This window comes from Bubalus bubalis, chromosome 8, assembly GCF_019923935.1.
Source record: "Bubalus bubalis isolate 160015118507 breed Murrah chromosome 8, NDDB_SH_1, whole genome shotgun sequence".
Taxonomy (NCBI): Eukaryota; Metazoa; Chordata; class Mammalia; order Artiodactyla; family Bovidae; genus Bubalus; species Bubalus bubalis.
The window spans coordinates 87079560-87102129 of NC_059164.1; the positions used below are offsets into that span (position 1 = coordinate 87079560).

General features: G+C 38.9%; 1 protein-coding gene across 1 annotated transcript in view; it reads right to left on the reverse strand.

Moving 5' to 3' along the window:
- The window catches only part of SLC13A1 (solute carrier family 13 member 1), a 118374-nt gene extending 100312 nt beyond the window's left edge, over positions 1 to 18062 (reverse strand). Inside the window, exon 1 of the mRNA XM_025291447.3 lies at positions 17943 to 18062. Coding sequence (XP_025147232.3) covers positions 17943 to 18041 — 99 coding nt within the window. The 5' untranslated portion in view covers positions 18042 to 18062. The remainder of the gene's footprint in view (positions 1 to 17942) is intronic.
- Positions 18063 to 22570: the final 4508 nt, after the last annotated feature.

Genomic DNA, 22570 nt, shown 5'->3' on the forward strand with positions numbered 1-22570 from the left:
GTCAAGATTTGCAAACCAGCAGATTTCATATTAGAAACAAAACTCAAATTTTTGGCTCCTCTCGAAAAACTGAGGATTTTGGTAACATTGGGATCATATTCTTCCAGGTCAACAATTCTCCAGACTTGAGGACTCCAATAATTCCCCTTTAGAGACTGACTTGTGCTTCTCAGTTTTTCCTGGTGCCTCTGCACCATCTCATGAATTCTCTTCCCTGTTTGGCCTTAGATGTCATTTGAGTAAAATATCTGGTAATAAAAATGCTGCCTACCTGCTCTTCCTTGCAAATCTTACTTTACCCTTCCAGAATCAACCCTTGATTGCTCATTTGGGTTTCTATCCATGCATTCATGATTTTATTACATGTAGACATTACTATATTAATAAACAACATATGGTTTTGAGATTAAAAAAGATTTTTGGTGTGTATGACATGAGATGCCAGTTCAATCCCTGGGTTGGGATGATCCCCTGGAGGAAGACATGGCAACCCACTCCAGTATTCTTGCCTGAAAAATACCAAGTATTGGGCTGCAGAGTCAGACATGACTGAAGTGACCTAGCATACATACATATTTAAAAGCATTTTATTGGAATATTGTGTGAGTTTCTACTGTATAGCAAAGTAAATCAGCTATACATATACATATATCCCCTCTTTTTTGAATTTCCTTTCCATTAGATCACCACAGAGAACTGAATAAACTTCCCTGTGCTATACAGTAGGTTATAATTAGTTATCTGTTTTATACATGTTATCAGTAGTGTTACATGTCAATCCCAATCTCTCAATTCATCCAACCACCCCGCTTGGTAGCCATACATTTGTTCTCTACAACTGCATCTATTTTTCTTTTGTAGATCAGATTGTCTATACCAGTTTTTCATATTGCACATATATGTGTTAATATTTGATGTTTATTTTTCTCCTTCTGGCTGATTTCACTCTGTGTGATTTTTCAACTTGCTTTTTCACTCAATGTTTTATTGATTTCAAATGTGTTCATGCTGATACATATAGACTTACTGTTAATTTTTTTAAACAGATATAGCATTTCTTTTTATAAATATCTTACAGTTCATTTGTCCATTTTTTCTATTGATGGCTGTTTAGGGCTCTTTCCCTCAATTTTTCATTATTATAATGCTAAGAACATCTTTATACCTAGTTACATGTGAATATAAGAAAGAGATTGTCTAAGCTATTATATGAAAGTAATTATCAAAATTGCTGAGTGGAAAGGATGCATTGGAACCTTACCAGTATTGCCCAACTGCTATGGAAGACGGTTGCATCAGTTTATACAGTATTAGCACCAACAATGTGAGAAAGTTCCATTTAACCAGCCACTGGTATATTGGAGTAATTTATTTATTTGAAATCTGATAGTATGGAAAGTTCTTCTTAATTTAATTTGCATTTGCTTGAATACCATTTTTTCATGGTTGTTGAACATAATTGTTCCTCTCCTGAAAATTACCTTGTTTATAGTGTTTTCTCGTGTTTCTGTTGTTTCTTTTTATTGTGAATTTGTGAGGTTATTTTTAGGTTCTTAATATTTCTTTATATATGTATATTTATAAATATTATTCTTAGCCTCTGACTTATCTATGACATTTGATTTATTGTGTTTCTGGGTGATAAGATTTTAATTTTGACTCAGTTATTTTAAAGTCCTTTCTGTTATGTTTTGTGTTTTTACTATCCTGTATGAGAAATTCTTTCTATACATATTGCATTCCCATATTTTTTTTCTAAAATTAAAAAAAAATTTTTTTTCAAATGTGGACCTAAATTGATTTGTATAGGAGTCTGATGCCTTTTTTCTAAATGGATAATCAAAATGTCCTGATTTCTTTTTAATTAGATGGTCCATCTTTGCCCACTAACTCATGCTACTACATATTTCCTGTGGCAAATTTCTACAAATGCAGACACATGCATTTATGGACTCTGTATCTCAATCACTTACACCCCCACCACCTTTCAAAAGGTGGTGAACTGCAGAATTATTAAACTCTTTTAACTACTACAGCTTTTCAATCAGTTTTATAATTGGTAACTCAGGTCCCATATTTTATAATTTTTCAAAGTTGTCTTGATAGTTTTAGGCTTCTACTTTTGGAATTTTAGATTTTTATTCAAATTACATGAAATTTATAAAATAAGAAATGGCCTTAAAATATTCTCATCTATGAACTCTTCTTTCATTTAGGTATTCATTAAACTCTTTTTATAATATTTTGTAGTTTTCTCCATAAGGGTCTTGTATTCTCCAAGCCAGGCTTCAACAATATGTGAACTGTGAATTTCCAGATGTTCAAGCTGGTTTTAGAAAAGGCAGAAGAACCAGAGATCAAATTGCCAGCATCCATTGGATCACCAAAAAAGCAGGAGAGTTCCAAAAAAACTTCTATTTCTGCTTTATTGACTATGCCAAAGCCTTTGACTCTGTGAATCACAACAAACTGTGGAAAATTCTGAAAGAGATGGGAATACCAGACCACCTGACCTGCCTCTTGAGAAACCTGTATGTCCAATTAGAACTGGACATGGAACAACAGACTGGTTCCAAATAGGAAAAGGAGAATGTCAAGGCTGTATATTGTCACCCTGCTTATTTAATTTATATGCAGAGTACATCATGAGAAACGGCTGGGCTGGAAGAAGCACAAGCTGGAATCAAGATTGCCGGGAGAAATATCAATAACCTCAGATATGCAGATGACACCACCCTTCTGGCAGAAAGTGAAGAACTAAAGAGCCTCTTGATAAAAGTGAAAGAAGAGATTGAAAAAGTTGGCTTAAAGCTCAACATCAGAAAACTAAGATCATGGCATCTGGTCTCATCACTTCATGGCAAATAGATGGGGAAACAGTGGAAATGGTGGTAGGCTTTATTTTGGGGGGCTCCAAAATCACTTCAGATGGTGACTGCAGCCATGAAATTATAAGACGCTTACTCCTTGGAAGGAAAGTTATGACCAACCTAGACAGCATATCAAAGAGCAGAGACATTACTTTGCCAACAAAGGTCTGTCTAGTCAAGGCTATGGTTTTTCCAGTAGTCATGTATGGGTGTGAGAGTTGGACTATAAAGAAAGCTGAGCACCAAAGAATTGATGCTTTTGAACTGTGGTGTTGGAGAAGACTCTTGAGAGTCCCTTGGACTGCAAGGAGATCCAACCAGTCCATTCTAAAGGAGATCAGTCCTGGGTGTTCATTGGAAGGACTGATGTTGAAGGTGAAACTCCAATACTTTGGCCACCTGATAACGAAGAACTGACTCATTGGAGAAGACCCTGATGCTGGGAAAGATTGAGGACAGAAGAAGGGGACGACAGAAGATGAGACAGTTGGATGGCATCACCGACTCAATGGACATGAGTTTGGATAAACTCCGGGAATTGGTGATGGACAGGAAGGCCTGGCGTGCTGTAGTCCATGGGTTCGCAAAGAGTCAGACACAACTGAGCGACTGAACTGAACTGACCTAAACTGAATCCTTACTAGATATCTTCATTACTGTTGAAAAAAATAAGAAATTAATTATCATCCTTTTGTATACATTTTTTTCTCTTTATAGTATGGTAGCTTTAAATTTTTCTCCTTCAATGGTTTTCTCCTTCAAAGTTTCCTTTATGATGTATCTAAACATGGACTAATATTTAATTAAATTATTTTTTACTTGGAAATAGTCTGTTTGAGGATTCATATCTTTTCTAATTCTGAAAAATTTAGCCATTATTACTCTGAATATAATCTCTCTTCTAGTCTCTATTTTTCAAGAATACCTTTCACATGTGTGTTGGGGATTCTGAATCTACCTTCAAATCATTCTTTCGTGTAAAACATATTTACTTATTATGTCTAATTTTTAGGTGAATTCCTAGTATTCTTTCTTAGTTCACTGAGTATGTCTTCAAGTATACTCAGGTTAAAGTTTACAGTTTCATCTTAAGTTTTTAAATTTTGAATTCTTTTTAATTTCAGAGAAGACTTTTTCATTTCCATGATTTCTAACTAGCCATTTTTTTTATTCTCCTGTTCTTGCTTTATATTTCTTTTAAAAATGAGGATTAACTGATGCACAAAATACTGCACATGTATATTGTATACAATTTGTTGAGTTTTGGACATTTGTGGATACTTGTGCAACTATCACCACGATCAAGGTAATGAACATATCCATCATGTCCAAAAGTTTCCTCAGGCCCCATTTTGGGTTTTGTTTGTTTCTGTGTATGTGTTAAAGACACATAACATGAGATCTACATTCTTAAAAATTCTAAGTGTACAGTACAATATTAACTATGGATACCGTGTTGTTCAGCAGATGTCTAGAACTTACTCATCTTGCATAACTGAAACTTTCCCCTTTGAACAACTCCCCATCCATTCAACTTTTGGCAACCACCATTCTACCCTATATTTTTAGGGGGTTGTCTATTTCATATGCCTCATAAAAGTGGAATCATGCAGTATTTTTTCCATCATTGGTTTATTTCTCAGCATAATATCCTCCCAGTTCATCCATGTAGCTGCAGATGACAGGATTGCCTCTTTTTCTTTAAGACTGAATAATATTCTTTTGTCTGTACATACCACATTTCCTTTATCCATGCATCAGCCCATGGACATTTAGGTTATTCCCGTGTTTTGGATACTGTTAACAATACTACAATGAACATGAAAGTACAAATACTTCTTCAATATCCTGATTTCATTTCTTTTGGCTATATATCTATAGGTGAGATAGCTGGATCATACATATGGTAACTATTTTTAATTTTGTGAGAAGCCTCCATACTGTTTTCCATAGTGACAGCATCATTTTACATTTTCATTAGCAGTGTACAAAGGTACCAATTTCTCCACATTATCACCAACACTTATCTTTTTTTTTTTGAATAAAGTAAAAGCAATCCTAACAGATGTGAGGTGATAGCTTGCTGTGGCTTTGATTTGCATTTCCCTGGTGATCAATGATGTTGAGTACCTTTTCATTTGTCTGTTGCTTGTTTGTATATTATCTTTGGAGAATGTGCATTCAAGTTCTCTGTCTATTGCATATTCTTGATACTCTTGTCAAAGATCAGTTGACCCTATATGAATGGGTTTATTTCTGAGCTCTCTATTCTGTTTCAGTGGTCTAAGTATCTGTCTTTATGCCAGTATGATACTGTATCATATTTATTTGCTGTAGTGTTGTCATGTATTTTGAAATCAGGAAGTGTGGATGCCTCAAGCTTTATTCTCTTTGCTCAGATACCTTTGGTTATTCAAAGTTTTGTGGTTACATATGAATTTTAAGGGTGTTTTATATATTTCTGTAAAAAAAAATATTTGCAATTTTGATGTGGATAGCACTGAATTTGTAGATTGCTTTGGGTAGATGGACATATTTTAGCAATATTAAATCTTCTAATCCATGAAATGAGATGTCTTTCTATTTATGTGTGTCTCCATTCATTTCTTTCATCAGTGTTTTATAGTTTTCGGTGTAGAAGGTTAAACTCCTTGGTTAAGTTTATTACTAAGTATTTTATTATTTTTGATGCTATTTTAAATGGGATTGGTTTCTTTTTTTTTTAATTTAATTTTATTTTTAAACTTTACAATATTGTATTAGTTTTGCCAAACATCGAAATGAATCCGCCACAGGATTGGTTTCTTAACTTTCTTTGCTGATAGTTGTTAACATGTAGAAAACAACTGATTTTAACATTGGTTTTGTATCCTGCAACTTTACTAAATTAGTTTATTAGTTCTAACAGTTTTTTGTAGAGTATTTATGGTTTTCTACACATAAGATCATTTACGTCTTTCCAATTTGATGACTTTTATTTTCTTTCTTGCCTAATTGCTCTAGTTAGGACTTCTGCTGCTGCTGCTGCTGCTGCTAAGTCGCTTCAGTCGTGTCCGACTCTGTGTGACCCCATAGACGGCAGCCCACCAGGCTCCGCCGTCCCTGGGATTCTCCAGGCAAGAACAGTGGAGTGGATTGCCATTTCCTTCTCCAATGCATGAAAGTGAAAAGTGAAAGTGAAGTCGCTCAGTCGTGTCTGACTCTTAGCGACCCCGTGGACTGCAGCCTACCAGGCTCCTCAGTCCATGGGATTTTCCAGGCAAGAGTACTAGAGTGGGTTGCCATTGCCTTCTCCAGTTAGGACTTCTAGTACTGTATTAAATAGAAGTGGTAAGAGTGGGCATCCTTGTCTTACTTCTAATCTTATAGAAAAGCTTTCAGTTTTTCACCATTGAGGATGGTGTTGTATGTGGGCTTGTTATATACATCCCTTATTATACTGAGGTTCATTCCTTGCACACTCAGTTTGTTGAGAGTTTTTTTTTTAATCATGAAAGGATGTTGAATTTTATTAATGATTTGTCTGCATCTATTATGATGGTCATGTGATAATTATTTTTACTTTGAAAACCCCATGTATTTGGAAAGTAAATGTCTACTTTAAATGATGGGTGTATCTAAGTCATAACCAGGAAAATTAGAAAATATTTGTAACAGAAAAAAATGAAAGGAGAATTTACCAGAATTTGTTGCATGCAGCTGGAGATGATAGTGTAATTTTTTAAAAAAATTCCTTCAGTCTGTTAATGTGATATACCACATTAACTGCTTTGTGTGTATTGAATCATCCTGGTATCCCAAGGATAAATCCCACTTGGTCATGTTGTATGATCCTTTTAATGTGCTAGTGAGTTTGATCAGCTAGTATTTGTTGAGGATTTTTATGTGCATGTTTATAGGGATATGAACCTGTGATTGTCTTTCATTGTATTAACTCTTTGCCTGACTCTGGTATCAAGATGTTGACCTCATAGAATCAGTTTGGAAGTGTTCACTCCTCTTTAATTTTTTGGAAGAGTTTGGAAAGGATTGGCATTAATTCTTTCAAAAAATATTTGGTAGAATTTACCAGTGAAGCTCTGAGCCTGGGCTTTTCTTTGTTAGGAAGTTTTTGATTATGATTCAAGCACCTCACACTCTTTATTGCTCTGTTGAGGATTTTCTGTTTATGACTCCGTCTTCATGGGTTGTATGTTTCTGGAAACTTATCCATTTCTAGATTATTTAATTTGTTGGTGTAATTGATACATTTCTATTTCAAAAACAATGTGTTACTTATTATGGATCCCTTCCCCCATTTCTCTTCTACTGATTTCCCTATTACTTTTATCCTGTTTGGAGTGTTTCCATCTCCGTGTTGGTTTCATCCTTAGATCTTCTTGATTGTCTTACTGCATTTTGAAACTTTGTTTTCAGATTGAGCCTGCATGGTAGTTGTTTTGTTTCTGTATTGTTTCCTTCTGTACTCCTAAAAGTTTTACAGTTGCCTGCAGCCAGTCCCCAGCTTGCAGTCCAGTATGTGCTCTATCTTTGTCAGCCTGAGGTTCAGTCCTGCCAGAACAATGCAAATCCGGCCATCTCACTGGATCAGGAAGTTTGGGTCAGTCCTGGCTGGGGGCTGGGCAGAAACTGCTTCCTCTGAATGCTTCCACAGACAGCGGTCAGCCTAGGTTTTTTGTTTGGTCATTCATAGCTGCCAAGAAAATCACTCTCTAGCACTTAGTTTGTGACACTGAAATTAATTCTGACCCCAGAATGACGTGGGAGCACTTTAGATCACAACTTCTCATGTTTGCTCTCCTTGCTTGCTTTTCTGATCCATTTTGGTTTATCGAAATGTTTATCAGCGTTGTGTTTATGGTGGAGAATAGGATGGAGGGGACTTCATTGTACAAATTTCATCCAGACTGCTGACCATAGTCTTTATAGATAGGAAACCTTATTTCAAAGGTGAAGATATTTGCTGAGTAAAGAGACAAATCTGTTCTTCTTAATTAAGACTTAATTAAGAGGAGGGGACAATAACATTTATGAATGCCTGTGACATACCAGGTTAAATACTTGTTTTGTGTAGTCCTTCCCCAAATTCTATAAAATAGGTATTTTAATTCCATGTTGAATTAAGGATCAACAATCACATTGCTAATAATATGTAGTAGAGTTCTACCCAAGTATATTCATGAGAGCACATCTTATATCTCATTTACTACCCTGTTCCAAGCACTTAAAACAATGGTTGGCATATAGTAAGTGCCCGGTAATATTAATTAAATGATTGAAGCTTTTTTCCTCTGTGTCTTTTCCACCACTGTTTTTATTCAGATATCTGACCCCTGGGCTTTTTCAGTGCCTCAGTGGTAAAGAACCCAACTGTCAATGCAGGAGATGAGGGTTCAATCCCTAGGTTGGGAAGATCCTTTGGAGAAGGAAATGGTAACCCACTCCAGTAAACTTGCCTGGGAAATCCCATGGACAGAGGAGCCTGACAGGCTACAGTCCAAGGGCTACAGTCCAAGAGTCGGACACTATTGAGTGACTAAACAACAAACCTTGATCCCTAGATAGAAGATCCCTGTATTCTACTAGGCATAAATTTTTTAGTCTAGGAATCTCTTTTCTTTTCCTTGTTCTCTTTTCTATTTTCTTTTCTACTTGAAGAAAAGAAATATCTACTGGATATTTTGATGCCCACAAGTCGGACACGACTGAGTGACTGAACTGAACTGAACTGATGATGGGTAAATCGTCTTTATAGTTCTCCTGAGGTTTTCATCTCTTTTGCTAATAAGCTTGAATTGGAACTAAACCTTTTACTTGCCTGGGTCACTTCCTCATTTCACAATATCATCGTTGTATCTAGTTTTAACCACCCCAAGTGAGTACAGCCAGGAACTTGCTACAGAGGCAGAAAAGGCAAATGCTACTATGACAAGGCAATGTGGATAATGACTCCCCTCTGACTAAAGTTCTGAGTGTCAAATTATCCTGGGAAATGTAGTTGATTATATTTAAAAATCACCTCAGTTCTCTTTTAAATTATAGTTCTGGATAGAATTGAAATATAAATTGGCCTTTAAAATACAGTTTTTCACCTCTTCTCCTTTTTAACGACACACTGACTGATATTAGGGAGTAATTTGGCATATGTGGAATTAGTACATAGGTGGGTACGGTCTCTCAGCACAGCTTGAGAAAAGTAGGACCGATCACAAGCCTCAGTCACAGCATTTGATTTTCAAAGGGAACGCACAGCAATTAAGATGGGAGAAAGAAAAATCACGCATTATGAATCTGTGTGCTACAAGAAAAACACTATTATTATATGACAGAGCCTGTACAGGGCTTTGCATTTTTGCAAAGGGCTTTGCAATTCCTACTGTGGCAAGAATTTCTCAAGACTCAATCCATATTAACTGAAAACCTTAAAGTGACTCCAACTGGCCTCAGATTGGAAGACGGAGAGTAAGAAGCTCAACTACAAAGTTAAGGAAAAATAATTAGCATTTCTTATTCGTTTTCAGCCCAATGGGTAGCGAGGGAAGGCAATTAGTGGTTCCACTATGTCAATTATAAGGGAATTTTTATTTCCTTTTCATTTAACTTCCAAAACCAATTAGCAATGGAGATGTTCTGTGTTCACATCCCACGCACACAGCAGAACTGGAAACAGCCAGAGATCACCTTGTTCTCCAACCTGACGACACGCTAGGGTGTGATTAAAAATGCTGGCCATGGGTTAACTGCTTCAGTGTCACGATGTGTCTTAACCGTGCAGCATCCTGGACTTCACACCCACAAGTACCTCAGGTGACCCTGGGGCAGCCAATTCACAGACAACATTCAAAACTCTTGTAAGAGTCTTCTTCAATTTACAGATGAGGACATGGACCAGGGGGCAGTGTGACAGAACCAGTTAGGGAGTTTTTCAGAATATGCTAGATAAGATGGGACAGCCTAGGTTAAATCTCAGCAACTTGAAACAACCAATGTTTATTTCTTGCTCACATGATCTGTTTACCCTGTGTCATGGTTGCTCTGCCATCCAGTGGGAGACCTCATCTCAATATGTGTTCTAGTAATTACAAATGCAAGAACAGCAGTACACAAGCTTTTAAAAATCTGATGTAAATCCCAGTAAGGAAGCAATAGCATCGATGCATTTGGGAGTCAGACAGCTTGTCTGTAAATCCTCACTCCCCTTAGAGACCATGTGACTTTGGGCAAATTGATTAACCTCTTTGAGTATCTGCTTGCGCATCTGTAAAATGGGGATAATATTGACTACTCTAATGGTTGTTGGAGGCTGATAGTAGACATTCACTTATATTATCATTACCAAACAGAGTATAAAAGTGTATCTTGAAGAGAAGAGCTTCGTGGAAGAGACACATCCCCATTCCCCGGATACACCTACCTACATCTCTACATTCTGACCCTTAGTGGCTCTTACACTCTATTTGAAGTTCCTTCCTTTCATCATCTCCTTTCTCCTATATCCTCTGTTTCTTACACGATCTAGCTCAGGTATCTTCATCCTTCTGCCATGAGAGATCTTTAATCCATTCGTTCAGCACAGTCATCAACCATCTACTGTAGGTCAGGCATTGTGCTTGGCCCAGAGGAAACAAGTAAATAGCATGTTCCGTGCTCTTGAGGTATCTGCAGTGTAGAGGGGGAAGTGAAGATAAAGGCAAAATGGAATACATGGTACAGTGGAGGCTGATGCCTTCACAATCATGCAATGAGAGCATGCAGAATGATTCTTTTTGTATCCCAGCCTGAGCTGCCTTTCCTGGCAAGCACAGCGTGAGAGGAGTGGGCACTCCATGAAGAGGACACAGCACATGAAATTCAGAAAGGCAAGAATAGTCATGGGTACTCTAGGGGCATAGATAGTGAAATGTGAATGAAGGAGTTAGATATTGGGGGCTTTGGGGAGGGCTACTAGGACAAAGAAATGGCAAAATCCCAAGACCCATCATATCTACAAGTTCTGTTAGATATTTCCCCCTGTCCACAAAAGGGAGCCACAGAAGAAGTAGTACCGGTGAGTGTGCAGTCCTTTCACTTGCGTCTGACTCTTTGCGACCCTACAGACTGTATCCCACCAGGCTCCTCTCTCCGTGGGATTCTCCAGGCAAGAATACTGGAGTGGGTTTCCATGTGCCCCTCCAGGGGATCTTCCCAACCCAGGGACCAAACCCACATCTGCCTGTGTTTTTACCCACTGAGCCACCTGGAAAGCCCATGGAAGAATTAGGAGCAGTGGTAAATGCAATAGGATGAGGCTGACTTTTTAAAAATAGTCCTCTGGCAGGAGACTTCGGGGGAAACAGTATGAAATGGTCTATGAAAGAGAGAGATGAAGGCAACCTAGAGGAGAACAGTGCCAGCAGGAACGGAAATGAAGATTCAATGGGAGGCAAGTGGATTCAGGAGGTAAAACAACATAGACAGAGTGATGTGGGCTTAGGAAGAGCTGAGGGATCTGACGTGACGCACAGATTGCAGACCTGGATGAGGGGTAGCCGATTCTCTGACATAAAGAACATAGAAGGAGCAGCTCGTTGTAGGCAAGTGGAACTGTGCACGGTAGGGGAACGGAGTGGGTGGTGAATGTTGCTTCCCTAGATACATTCACCCTTTAACTACACGCCGATAAAATACCTGATTTGTTTCCATCACTGGCATGGATTTATATACAACCTTATTTTGTGATGAATGCTGGCCATGGTATATATTAACTTTTCAGCAACCTTGCAAGCTACTTGAAAGCAGAAACATTAATTTAAGCTGCATAAGATGCCACTGTTCACTGAGCACCATACTTTGGGCCTCAAAAGTTCTCATCAAATATTCATGAAATAAATATTTATCACATTTGGATTTCCTGGTTTTGTTCATCTCCTACCACATTACCATCAGCATGATTCTATGTTTTCTTTTTTTCCTTGCCCTCCATCATTCTGATGCTCTTTTGTATCTAAAATATTCATTTTCTTGGCATTTATAGCATCTACTTCTTTATCTTGGGCTTCCCAGGTGGCACTAGTGGTAAAAGAACCTGCTTGCCAATGCAGGAGACATAAGAGATGTGAGTTCCATCCCTGGGTCCAGAAGATCCCCTGGAGAATGGCATGGCAAGCCACTCTAGTATTCTTGCCTGCAGCATTCCATGGACAGAGGAGCCTGGTGGGCTACAGTCGATGGGATTGCAAAGAGTCAGAGGCGGCTGAAATGACTTAGCATGCACACACCCCTTTATTTTAAATCCCTACAATATTTTAGGCCAACATTGAAAACAATATCCAATTTCATTTGCCCCTTTAGAAGTTCTTTATGTTTTCTCAGAGTTCCTTTCCTCCCTCTTCTCTCACTTGTGGTCTTTTAAAATTCTCTCCCACTCATTTTCCTTTCCTTTGTCAGGCTTCTCAACCTATCACTTCCCCTCTTCCATCAGAGCCTTTATCCCTTTAAGGTTTACATTTCTTTACAAGTGCTGTATTTCTCCCATCTGTTTAGTTTTTCTAGATGGAGCACCTAAGTCTCTCCTTATGTATTATTTCTTTTACTTATCATAATTTCTATTATAACTTTGAGTTCATGATGCATCAGAGGCATAGACTGTGGAGGAAACAGAAGCAGCCCACGACAGCCACAGACACAGAGGTGGCCCTCTCAACCGTGTTTCTTCCATCACTGACTGGGGCTGGTACAGCGTACTAAGACTCTGTTCAGCTGACTCTCCCTCTCCTCTCTTCAACTTTCTCTTGGCATAAAATATTTTCCCAAGAAATCCTGAAGTATCTGACAGAAACCTGAAATCTGGTCTTGGATTTACAACCAATCAACTAGGGAATGCTGCTCAATATCTGTGGGACTGTCTTCCTGAAAAAAGCGGGGGTCCATAATGAACACATAAACCAGGGGGGCTGACATGCCAGTAAGAGACGCACTCTGCAAACAGAAAATATTATTGTTCAACTTTCTTCCCTTACAACTCGTCAGACAAACCTGGCCTTCTTTTTATCATGTTGTTCCATCACAAGAAATACAAAGAGCCAAGAACTAGAAAAATAAGCAAAGAAATAGCACAGAGTTCTGAGAAGAATAAAATTAACAAGCTGCTAAAAATAGTCGTAAAAGAATAATGTTGCAAGGAGAATATCAGTGGAACTAAGGCATGTAGCCTAGGCCAATTTTAACAAGTTTTTATCTGGAAATATTTAAGATAGCTCCTCTCCAAAGAGAGAAAAATTCAGTTTCAATGATTAATTTTACTCATTTACATAAACATCAATTACATCACAGGCTTCTTTTACTGACCACTAACTACTAATTGGGAGCTTCCCAGGTGGCTCAGTGGTAAAGAAACTACCTACCAATGCAGGAAATGCAAGAGACATGGGTTCGATCCCTGGGTCAGGAAGATTCCCTGGAGGAAGAAATGGCAACCCGTTCCAATAGTTTTGCCTACAAAATCCCATGGATAGAGGAGCCTCGAGGGCTACAGTCCAGGGGCTTGCAAAGAGTCAGACACAACTGAGCAGCTGAGCACAGAGCACACAACTACTAACTGGGGAAGGACTGGGACTACCTTTACACTTACATGATGATTAAAAGGACAGTATTTCTGATGTTTCATGTAAAGAAATAAGAAGATGAAATTCCTTCAGCAAAGTGACTTTTATACCAATGTATTAGGAGTATACTTATTCCCCTTGGAAGACATAAGGACACAGATATTTAGCTGTGGTTGAGATCATGGCTCTGGAGTCAGACAGATGTTGGCTGGACATCTGTAGAGCCACGTATTAGTAAGCTATTGACTTGTTTCTATCTCCAATTCTAATCTTCAAAATTTGACCAATAATACCTAATTCATAAGGACTCAATTTGAATTTCTGTCTGACTTAGACCCATAGGTTTCTGGGGTGATGCATATTTTCTTTTGCTATAAAATATTATTTCCATGAAAACATGAAAATACACAGTTGCAAAATCTCTTCCATCTAAAAATTTTAAGATGCCAGCTTAATGCCATGACTCATGGTAAACATCCAGTGTAAAGGGAAGGGGGATCACATCCTGAGAAGTTGATTGCACCAGCTTGTAGAGCTGGGACTCTGGGACATTCAGCAGATGACATACATGAGACCCTTCCTCCAGCTCTCCTAGGTCCATCCCCAGGGTTTAGAATTACTGCACTTGTCTACCTTCAAGAAGTTGAGTTGCCTGAGGTTAATCAAGGAAGTGGCTAATATACACCTCTTCTCTAAAGCATTATGGTGAGGTGTTATGCCTGAGTTGTTGCTAAATGAGTATCAAGCCACAAATTTTGTGACTATTTAAAATAAAAGGCAAGTCTTCAAAAATACAAAATACAGAAAAGGGTAAAACCAAACCATTATTAAAGCATGAATTCTGAGTTCTGACAGAACCTGAGTTCAAATCCCATTTCAACCCCATCCCTGTGGCCTTTACTGGGTCACATGTCTTTGAACATCAATTTCTGCAAATGTAAAATGAAAATGCTAGGACATTTATGATTGTCTTCTTGGTTTGTAATGAAGGTTAAATAAGATAACTTGGATAAAGCAGCTGGTAGAATGCCTGGAACAGAAGCAAGCTCTGCAAAGCAAAGCCCTTCCCCTCCTTTTTGAACATTACATGGTAAAGCCACTTACGGGCTCTCATCTTTGAAGCTCCATTTTTTAATTAAGGTTGAATTAAGCTAAGGGTTAAGGCCTGTCTACAAAAGCAACTCAAAATTCAGCAGGGAAATGAAAAAAAAAAAATCAGTCAATAACTTATTGTTTATTAGTTCCACCATCATACAGATTTATTGTGTTTTTATGAAGCAAAATTGACTTTTTGTTTGCTTGAACTCTTTAGTTGTTCTGTTACTATGTGTTTAGAAGTATAGGCTTCACAGTTTGGTAGCCTGAAAGTTACAATACAATGATTTCAACCCATATCAAAGTAGCCTCTACCTAAATTTTATACCTTCTAAAGTCCTAAGTTCTCTGAAAGAAAGTTCTGCTTTCATTGTAAGCAATAGTTAAAATAATATACTGCGAGTTTAATTAACAGTTGATTGAATGGTTAAATATGCATTTAAAGTAGCAAAAAAAGAGGAAATTATGTTATTGTACTTGGAAAAATCCTCCCAATAATGTTAATTGAGTTTTAATAAATGAGTTGATTAGAGGGAAAGGAAAGAGGACAGAGTTCATCAAATGCAACTTGATGCCAGGTTTCCCCACAGACCTAATGTACTCTTGACATAGCACTTTGGAAAAAAAAAAAATCAATGACTACATTGCTTAGCAAGAGTACACTTTTTCTGGTTAATGAATCATGCACAGAGAACGTTGCTTTTTATTTATTTACTTGCCCTTCTCTTGCAAAGAGTTTATATTCATTTTCTCTGAAAATTTATGTTAAGATAAGCAAAGTGTCAAGCATGTATATGTCAAAGGAGCAGCACAGATGATACGCAGTCATGGACAAAGTTTGTCTTGACTGGTTTAACTTACTTTCTCAGCCATAAGTAAGGACTTCATGCTGAGAGTAACCAGAAATATTAAAATATCGCAGGGGTCCGGATATGAATCAGGAGGTACTCATGGTAAGAGTCAGCCAGGTCTGGGGGACATGTAGGACCAGGGGAGTTGGAAAAAGAAGGCCATCATGAACACTAAAAGGAGTAATGATCTTTGAAGGTGGTGGAGGAGGAGGCATTCAGATGAGAGACTTGTGTCTGTACTTCACATTTGTCGTCTAGTGGCTGCCAGAGACTCAGAGGAGTCCTCAGAGCTAGCTGGGGTAGGAGGGGCAGAGGAAAGATGGGAGGATGAATCACATGGAATTTGAAAACAAAACCCACCAAACCGAGGACAATGGAGGCTGCCTGCTGTTTTCACTAGAAATTCTCTAAGAATCTGGAGGTTCAGAACAATGTCTGATAAAAAGTGGGGGAGGGGAGTTCTTCCCTCCCACCTCAGGGTGCTGTGAGACCTCAGTGCTGAGAGAGACCCAGCCTGAGAGGTTGTAGCCCCTGGTGGTCATTCTTTCTCCCACCACCCCGCACCAGGTGACAGCTTGAAGCTGTGGGCAGCCAAGGCCAGGCCCCTCACCAGCTTTGTTGGTAAAGAAGAACTTGGCAGAGCCAAAAAGGACTTTTCATTATCTCATCTCACTTTCCTTCACACTGTGAATGAAAAAGGCTTAGAACAAAAGCTGACCAAACTAGACAGCTTATTAAAAAGCAGAGACATCACTTTGCCAACAAAGGTCTGTATAGTCAAAGCTATAGTTTTTCCAGTAGTCATGTACACATGTGAGAGTTGGACCATAAAGAAGGCTGAGCACTGAAGAATTGATGCTTTCGAACTGTGGTGCTGGAGAAGACTCTTGAGAGTCCCTTGGACAGCAAGGAGATCCAACCACTCAATCCTAAAGGAAATCAACCCTGAATATTCATTGGGAAGGATTGATGCTGAAGCTGAAGCTCCAATCCTTTGGCCACCTGGTGCAAAGAGCCCACTCACTGGAAAAGACCCTGATGCTGGGAAAGATTGAGGGCAGGAGGAGAAGGAGGGTACAGAGGATGAGATGGTTGGATGGCATCACTGACTCAATGGACATGAATATGAGTAAACTCTAGAAGATAGTGAAGGACAGAGAAGCCTGGCGTACTGCAGTCCATGCAGTTGCAGAGTCAGACACAACTTAGTGACTGAATGACAATTTTCCTTCAGACCAGTGGCAGACTGCTGAGGAAGGCTGGAGTATTACAATCACTGTGATTCTATTTTTACCCAGACTCATATAACCTTGGTTAATGCTTGTTAGAGAAGAACCTCAGGAAGGTTTTCTTCTACTCAGAGAAAAGGCATCATAGGGTAGGAACTGCATCATTGTAGAGTTAACAGATTTGGGGAGATTCTCAGTAACCCACGTACTGTGTGCCAGCCATAGCTCCAAGTAAGTTCCTGATGAGTGCTCATTCACTTAATCCTTACAACAAGCCCATTACAATCCCAATTTTACATAGGAGAAAATAGAAGCACAGAAAGGGCAATTAATTTTTCCAGGTCACACAGCTTCTAAGTGGAAACCTGGGACCTAAAGCAGAGACCCTGGCTCTGGGGACTGTTCTCTTGCCACCAAGAGACCCTTGTCACACCTGTCACAAATAAGGTATTCACTAAATGTTTCCAGATACAAATCATTTTACCAAGGTAATAAAAATGCATTGGGTTTATATTTCCACACTTAATAGATTGACCATACTTAAAGGAAACCGAAAAATCCCTACAAGAACACACACAAAAAAATAAAATCTCAAATGATCAGAACATGTGCAATAATGTGTTAGATTTTCTGACTAAACAAGGAAAATTACTTTATGCTTTCAGTGTCTTCTCTCATGTTCTTGTGTTGTTCATTTGCTAGGTTGTGTCCAACTCTTTGTGACCCCAAGGGCTGCAGCACTTCCAGGGGGTTCCATGGCCTACACCAAAGCATGGAAATGCCCAGTAAATTAATTTGCACTAGATCACCTTTCTGGGAGAATGCCATGGACGGAGGAGCCTGGTGGGCTACAGTCCATGGGGCCACAGAGTTGGACATGACTGAAGAGGCTAAGCACATAGCACAGATCACCCCTAGTAATTCCATTTGCCTTCTGAGCTCTTTCCCCCAATGCCACATTGCTGCCTAGTCTCAGGGCAAGGGGCTGTGTTAACCTGAGATGCTCTCTGGAGATTGATAACTAGACCAACAGGATCTCAAGGGTCATGATTCTTTTTTTTCTTCTCCTCATCTGGTCGCCAAGTAGAGAGCAATTCTGATTGAATATACTATTTAATTATTCTAGTTAATCACACTGAGAATCAACAGCATTAATCATTAAAAGGGAGAAAAATGGACAAAATACAATGTACAACCATCCTGATTTCAAGCCCAAGGTGTCACCACCCTTTCAGACAGATAATTACATAGCAACAATAAAGGACAATTAGATACCTCAGAAAGCCCACCAGCCTGTTCTCCAGGTTCCCTTACCTTCGAGCGGAGGATGAGTGGCAATGGCAATAAAATCAACAGAGTGAAAACTATAAGGAGAAGCCGGCGATAAACTAAAATATAACTGAAGAATTTCATTGTCTTGCACAGGTGCCTTCAATAGTGTTCTCCTCAAATAAAGGGCAGGCATTAAATAACCGACCTGGCTTAATATTTCTCTAGCTCATCATCTTCATTTACTGCCCCAGACTCACCAACATGAGTTAAAATTAAATCTCAATTTTTATTGTTTTACTGTCACAATTCACATGGAGAGATAAGCCCAAGACTGTGAGAAATCAAAGACCATTTTCTGCTAGGGTTCTTGAAAGGCAAAAACTGTCCTTATTTAGTTTGTGTATTGTAACTGGAATAGAAACTGTCTAAGTCTAGGAGGCAAAACCATGAGATGGATTGAGTCTGCCCACAAGGAGGTCCCTCCCCACCTTTTGATGTCCCCTGATTTTGAGGCTCCACCCTTGGGTGGCACCTTGAGCAAGGCTTTACTGGGTGCCTCCAGTATCCTTTCCAATGAAGTACATTTTCAGTTTGTGAATTGAAATAGCAACCCCAGGAGTAGGAATTCCAATGTGAAAGGCAAGTTTTGGGTACAGATGGGTTTTTCCTGGGCCTGCTCAGATAAGATATTGAAAGTCCACTGGCTTTGTGGAGTTTGGCTCCGAGGAGAGCTCCTGACTTCTCATTCAGAACTTCTCTGTTCTCATTCAAAAGATAAATACCGATGCTTCTGATAGCTAATACATCCCCAATATCACACCTGTGCATACATACTATGTAGAAGCTTCAGTTGTGCCTGACTCTTTGCAACCCTATAGACTGTATCCTGCCAGGCTCCTCTGTCCATGGGATTCTCCAGGCAAGAATACTGGAGTGGGTTGTCATGTCCTTCTCCCGGGAATCTTCCCAATCCAGGGATCTAAGCTGTGTCTCCTGTGTTTCCTGCATTGGCAGGCAAGTTCTTTACCACTAGCATCTCACCTGGGAAGCCCCAATACCACACCCAGGTACACAATAATTTTTTCACTGTTTAAATGCACAGTTCTATGTATTTCTTGGACACTATGTCCTCTTTGGATAGGAAACCAAGTTATCATAAAGTTTTACAGCCCTCACCTGTAAGACTTTTTCGGGATTGAGTTGATACTATTGTGCTGATATACTGGCTGGATTGACTAGATAATTATAAGGAAATTTGTACAGAGATGAGTCATTAGGATCATCCAAGGAGAGAGAGAGAGAGAGAGAGTGTGTGTGTGTGGATGGGAACTGTTCTGACAGCAATAGCAAGGATATGTTTTGGAACACCTTAGGGCTAGGGAGTCATTGATTAGTTTCTCATTGTTTGGTAAATTAATCATCCAGTGAACCTCAACTAAACTAGCCCTGGGTATAAACCAAACACATTTCCTTCTGTGTGTGTTGTGTGCTCAGCTGCTCAGTTGTGTCTGACTCTTTGTGACCCCATGGACTGTAGCTCACCAGGCTCCTCTGTGCGTGGGATTCTCCAGGCAAGAATACTAGCGTGGGTTGCCACTTCTTACTTCAGGGTATCTTCCCCACCCAGGGATCAAACCCACATCTCCTGCGTCTCTTGCATTGGCAGGCAGATTATTTACCACTGCACCATCCTATACTCAATTTCTCTTGTGACAAATAACTTTACTTTTATGCAATCTATGATTAACATGTAGATCTTATTTCTAATTCCCCACTAATGTAACTCTGCTTTTTTTTCCCATCAAGAAAGAGAATTCTTTCAACAAAACTCACCTCACTGTATTGTTAATGTAGATGGGAAAACACCTTTTCCCTCTACAAGTCTAAATTTCTAAAGATATATCATCTATAGTGATTCAGGAAAATCAGAATAGTAAACAGAAAAAAAAGTTTGCAAACCAGAAAGGCACATTACATCTTGAGTTTCTCAGGTGAAAAAAAAGGAGAGTAATTATAAATAATATAGTAAATAGTGAGTAAAGGAGCAGCAATCATAGTGTTAAAAATCACGTGAAAGGAATGAGTTACTTCAAACACCTTTGATACTTTTTTTTCCTATATCATACTCTGCGCAGTTCATTGCATGCTTTTTTAATATATGTTTTTTGGAGAAATCATTTCTGTTCTCAGATTTCCTTTGGCCACCTGATGAGACCATTTGAGCCTCACTTTCTCATCATAGAAGATTTTGCTCTGTGAGATGACACCAAAAAGGAAAAGGCATTTGTGTGATATTTAATAGAAATGAAGGCCTGTGCATGCAGGGAACGGTGGTACTCCCGTGAGAAGGAGGCTACAGGAAAAACACTTGATGTTTCATCAGGGCCTTCATTCTTTGCGTCATTTTCTTATTCTGGTTCCCATTTCTCACCAGACCAGTTTTTGCAGGACCTCCCCTATGATGGCCTGAGGATCTAGCCAGCTTCATCTTCTGTGGCTGCTCCTTATTACAGAATGGTTCTATCTTTTCTTTACATCCAGCCAATCTCCTGTTTCAGGAGTTTTCTCTCCACCGTTACTAAGTCAAAAGATTTGACCAAACAATTCACACTAACCACAAATGACTGATGTGACTGGATACCTCTGTGAGCACCAGCAGGGAGTGAAGCACTAGTGGGAGACTTTGGGCCCTTTAGAAACGTATCTTAAGGTGTATTTCACAACACATCACATTGCTAAATAGTTATACAGTTGTAAATTTCACCTCTTATTTGCACAGAAAAGCGTAAATCTCTTTTGAAAATGAAAGTGAAGTGAAAGCGTTAGTCTCTCAGTCATGTCCAATTCTTTGTGACCTGGTGGACTGTTGCCCGTCAGGCTCCTCTGTCCATGGGATTCTCTAGGCAAGAATACTGGAGTGGGTTTCCATTTCCTTCTCCAGGGGATCTTCCCAACCCAGGGATGGAACCTGGGTCTTCCGCATTGCAGGCAGATTCTTTACTGTCTGAGCCTCCAGGGAAGCCCTATATCACAATTGTGATGTTTTCTCTATCTAATCTAAAACAAATCATATCATTGTATAACCATGGATTAATCCATTTAAAACATCTTTATAAATAGAAAATATTACAAATATTGTTCATTCATTCACTGCCAGCTACTTTGTCAGATTTACCATCCATTCAGTCTTCAAAATCCAATACATAGGAATTATATGTGCTTTTATAATTCTCTTCGACAGATTTGGAAATTAAAATTCCAAAGAGGCCAACTTTAATGTCTTCACTAGTAAGTGGTATGACAATGATTTAAATTCAGTTATTTCTGGCACCTAAGATGTGGGTTTGGTTTTTTTTTTTTTTTTTTTGGCGGGGTACTATGCCATTCTTCTGCCATAATAACTATTAATTTGACACTAAACATTAATCCATCAAATCTAGCATTTGTCTACAGGTACACAATTTGGTTGGCTTAGCAATCTTAGCTCTAGGGCTTCCATTCTTAATGCCCATCAAGCCTTATAATTGGGCATAACACATGAAAATCAGGCTTCTCTGGTGGCTCAGATGGTAAAGAATCCGCTTGCAATGCAGGAGACCTGGCTTTGATCCCTGGGTCAGGAAGATCCTCTGGAGAAGGGAATGGCTACCCATTCCAGTATTCTGGCCTGGAGAATTCCATAGACAGAGGAGCCTGGCAGGCTACAGTCCAAGGGGTCACAAAGAGTTGGACATAACAAAGCGATTAAGCACATATGTGAAAATCAGGTTCAGGCATAAAGAGAAAGAAAGATTCCTTCTGTATATATTCTGGTTATGTTCATGTAGACGTTAGACACCTGAGTTGTGTAGATAATTGATGTGAGGGGAGTGGAAACCAGCTTTTAGTGCCAACTTTCATACTTCTCTTAGGCTTGTTTTCTGGTTGGCCCTTTATTATGCCACATTTACTCTCAAATTTGTGCTCTTCTTCAGGCCTTTCCCTCTTCTAAGAAAAGAGTTTCCTCTCTGTCTTCGCTGCTTTCTATAAATCCATCCTGACAATTTCTGAGTCTTCATGGACTCACCTGGGAAGCTCCTCCAGCCAACTGTATTCAAATAACCTAGAGTGCTTGACAAGAGTTCAGAGTCCCTGCCCTATTGGGTCATGTTTTGTTGGCTCCCTGCATGCTAAAATTTTAGAATCATTAACATAGTACCTGTAAGATGCATTTTAGCCTGTGAGTAGAAAATCTGACATTAATTACTATTTTAATAATGCATATCAATCTCAAATCCTCAATAAATTTGCTAACTCTGTGAATAAACGGGGATATTAGTTTACTTACTTTATGTCCCTAGCAAAGTGACAAGCAAAGGGACTTTTGCTTGACTCAGTGAAAAATTTCTCTATATTGGCCTATAAGTACAGATAAATAGGAAGCAATTAACCTCATTGCTTACATAGTATGGATTACAGGAGCAGTTCTTCAGTTAAGTATTTAGATTTTCAAAGAAAAACTACATATGGTGTGTGCAACAGGGGAATATTTCCCCATTGCAAATGTACCCATAAATACTTAGATAAAAAGTGTGTATACTTAGTGTATGCTTTGACTAAGGAAAAATAATCAACATGCTTTTATTGTTGGTGAATGAAGTCAGGCATGCTGCTACTGCTGCTAAGTCACT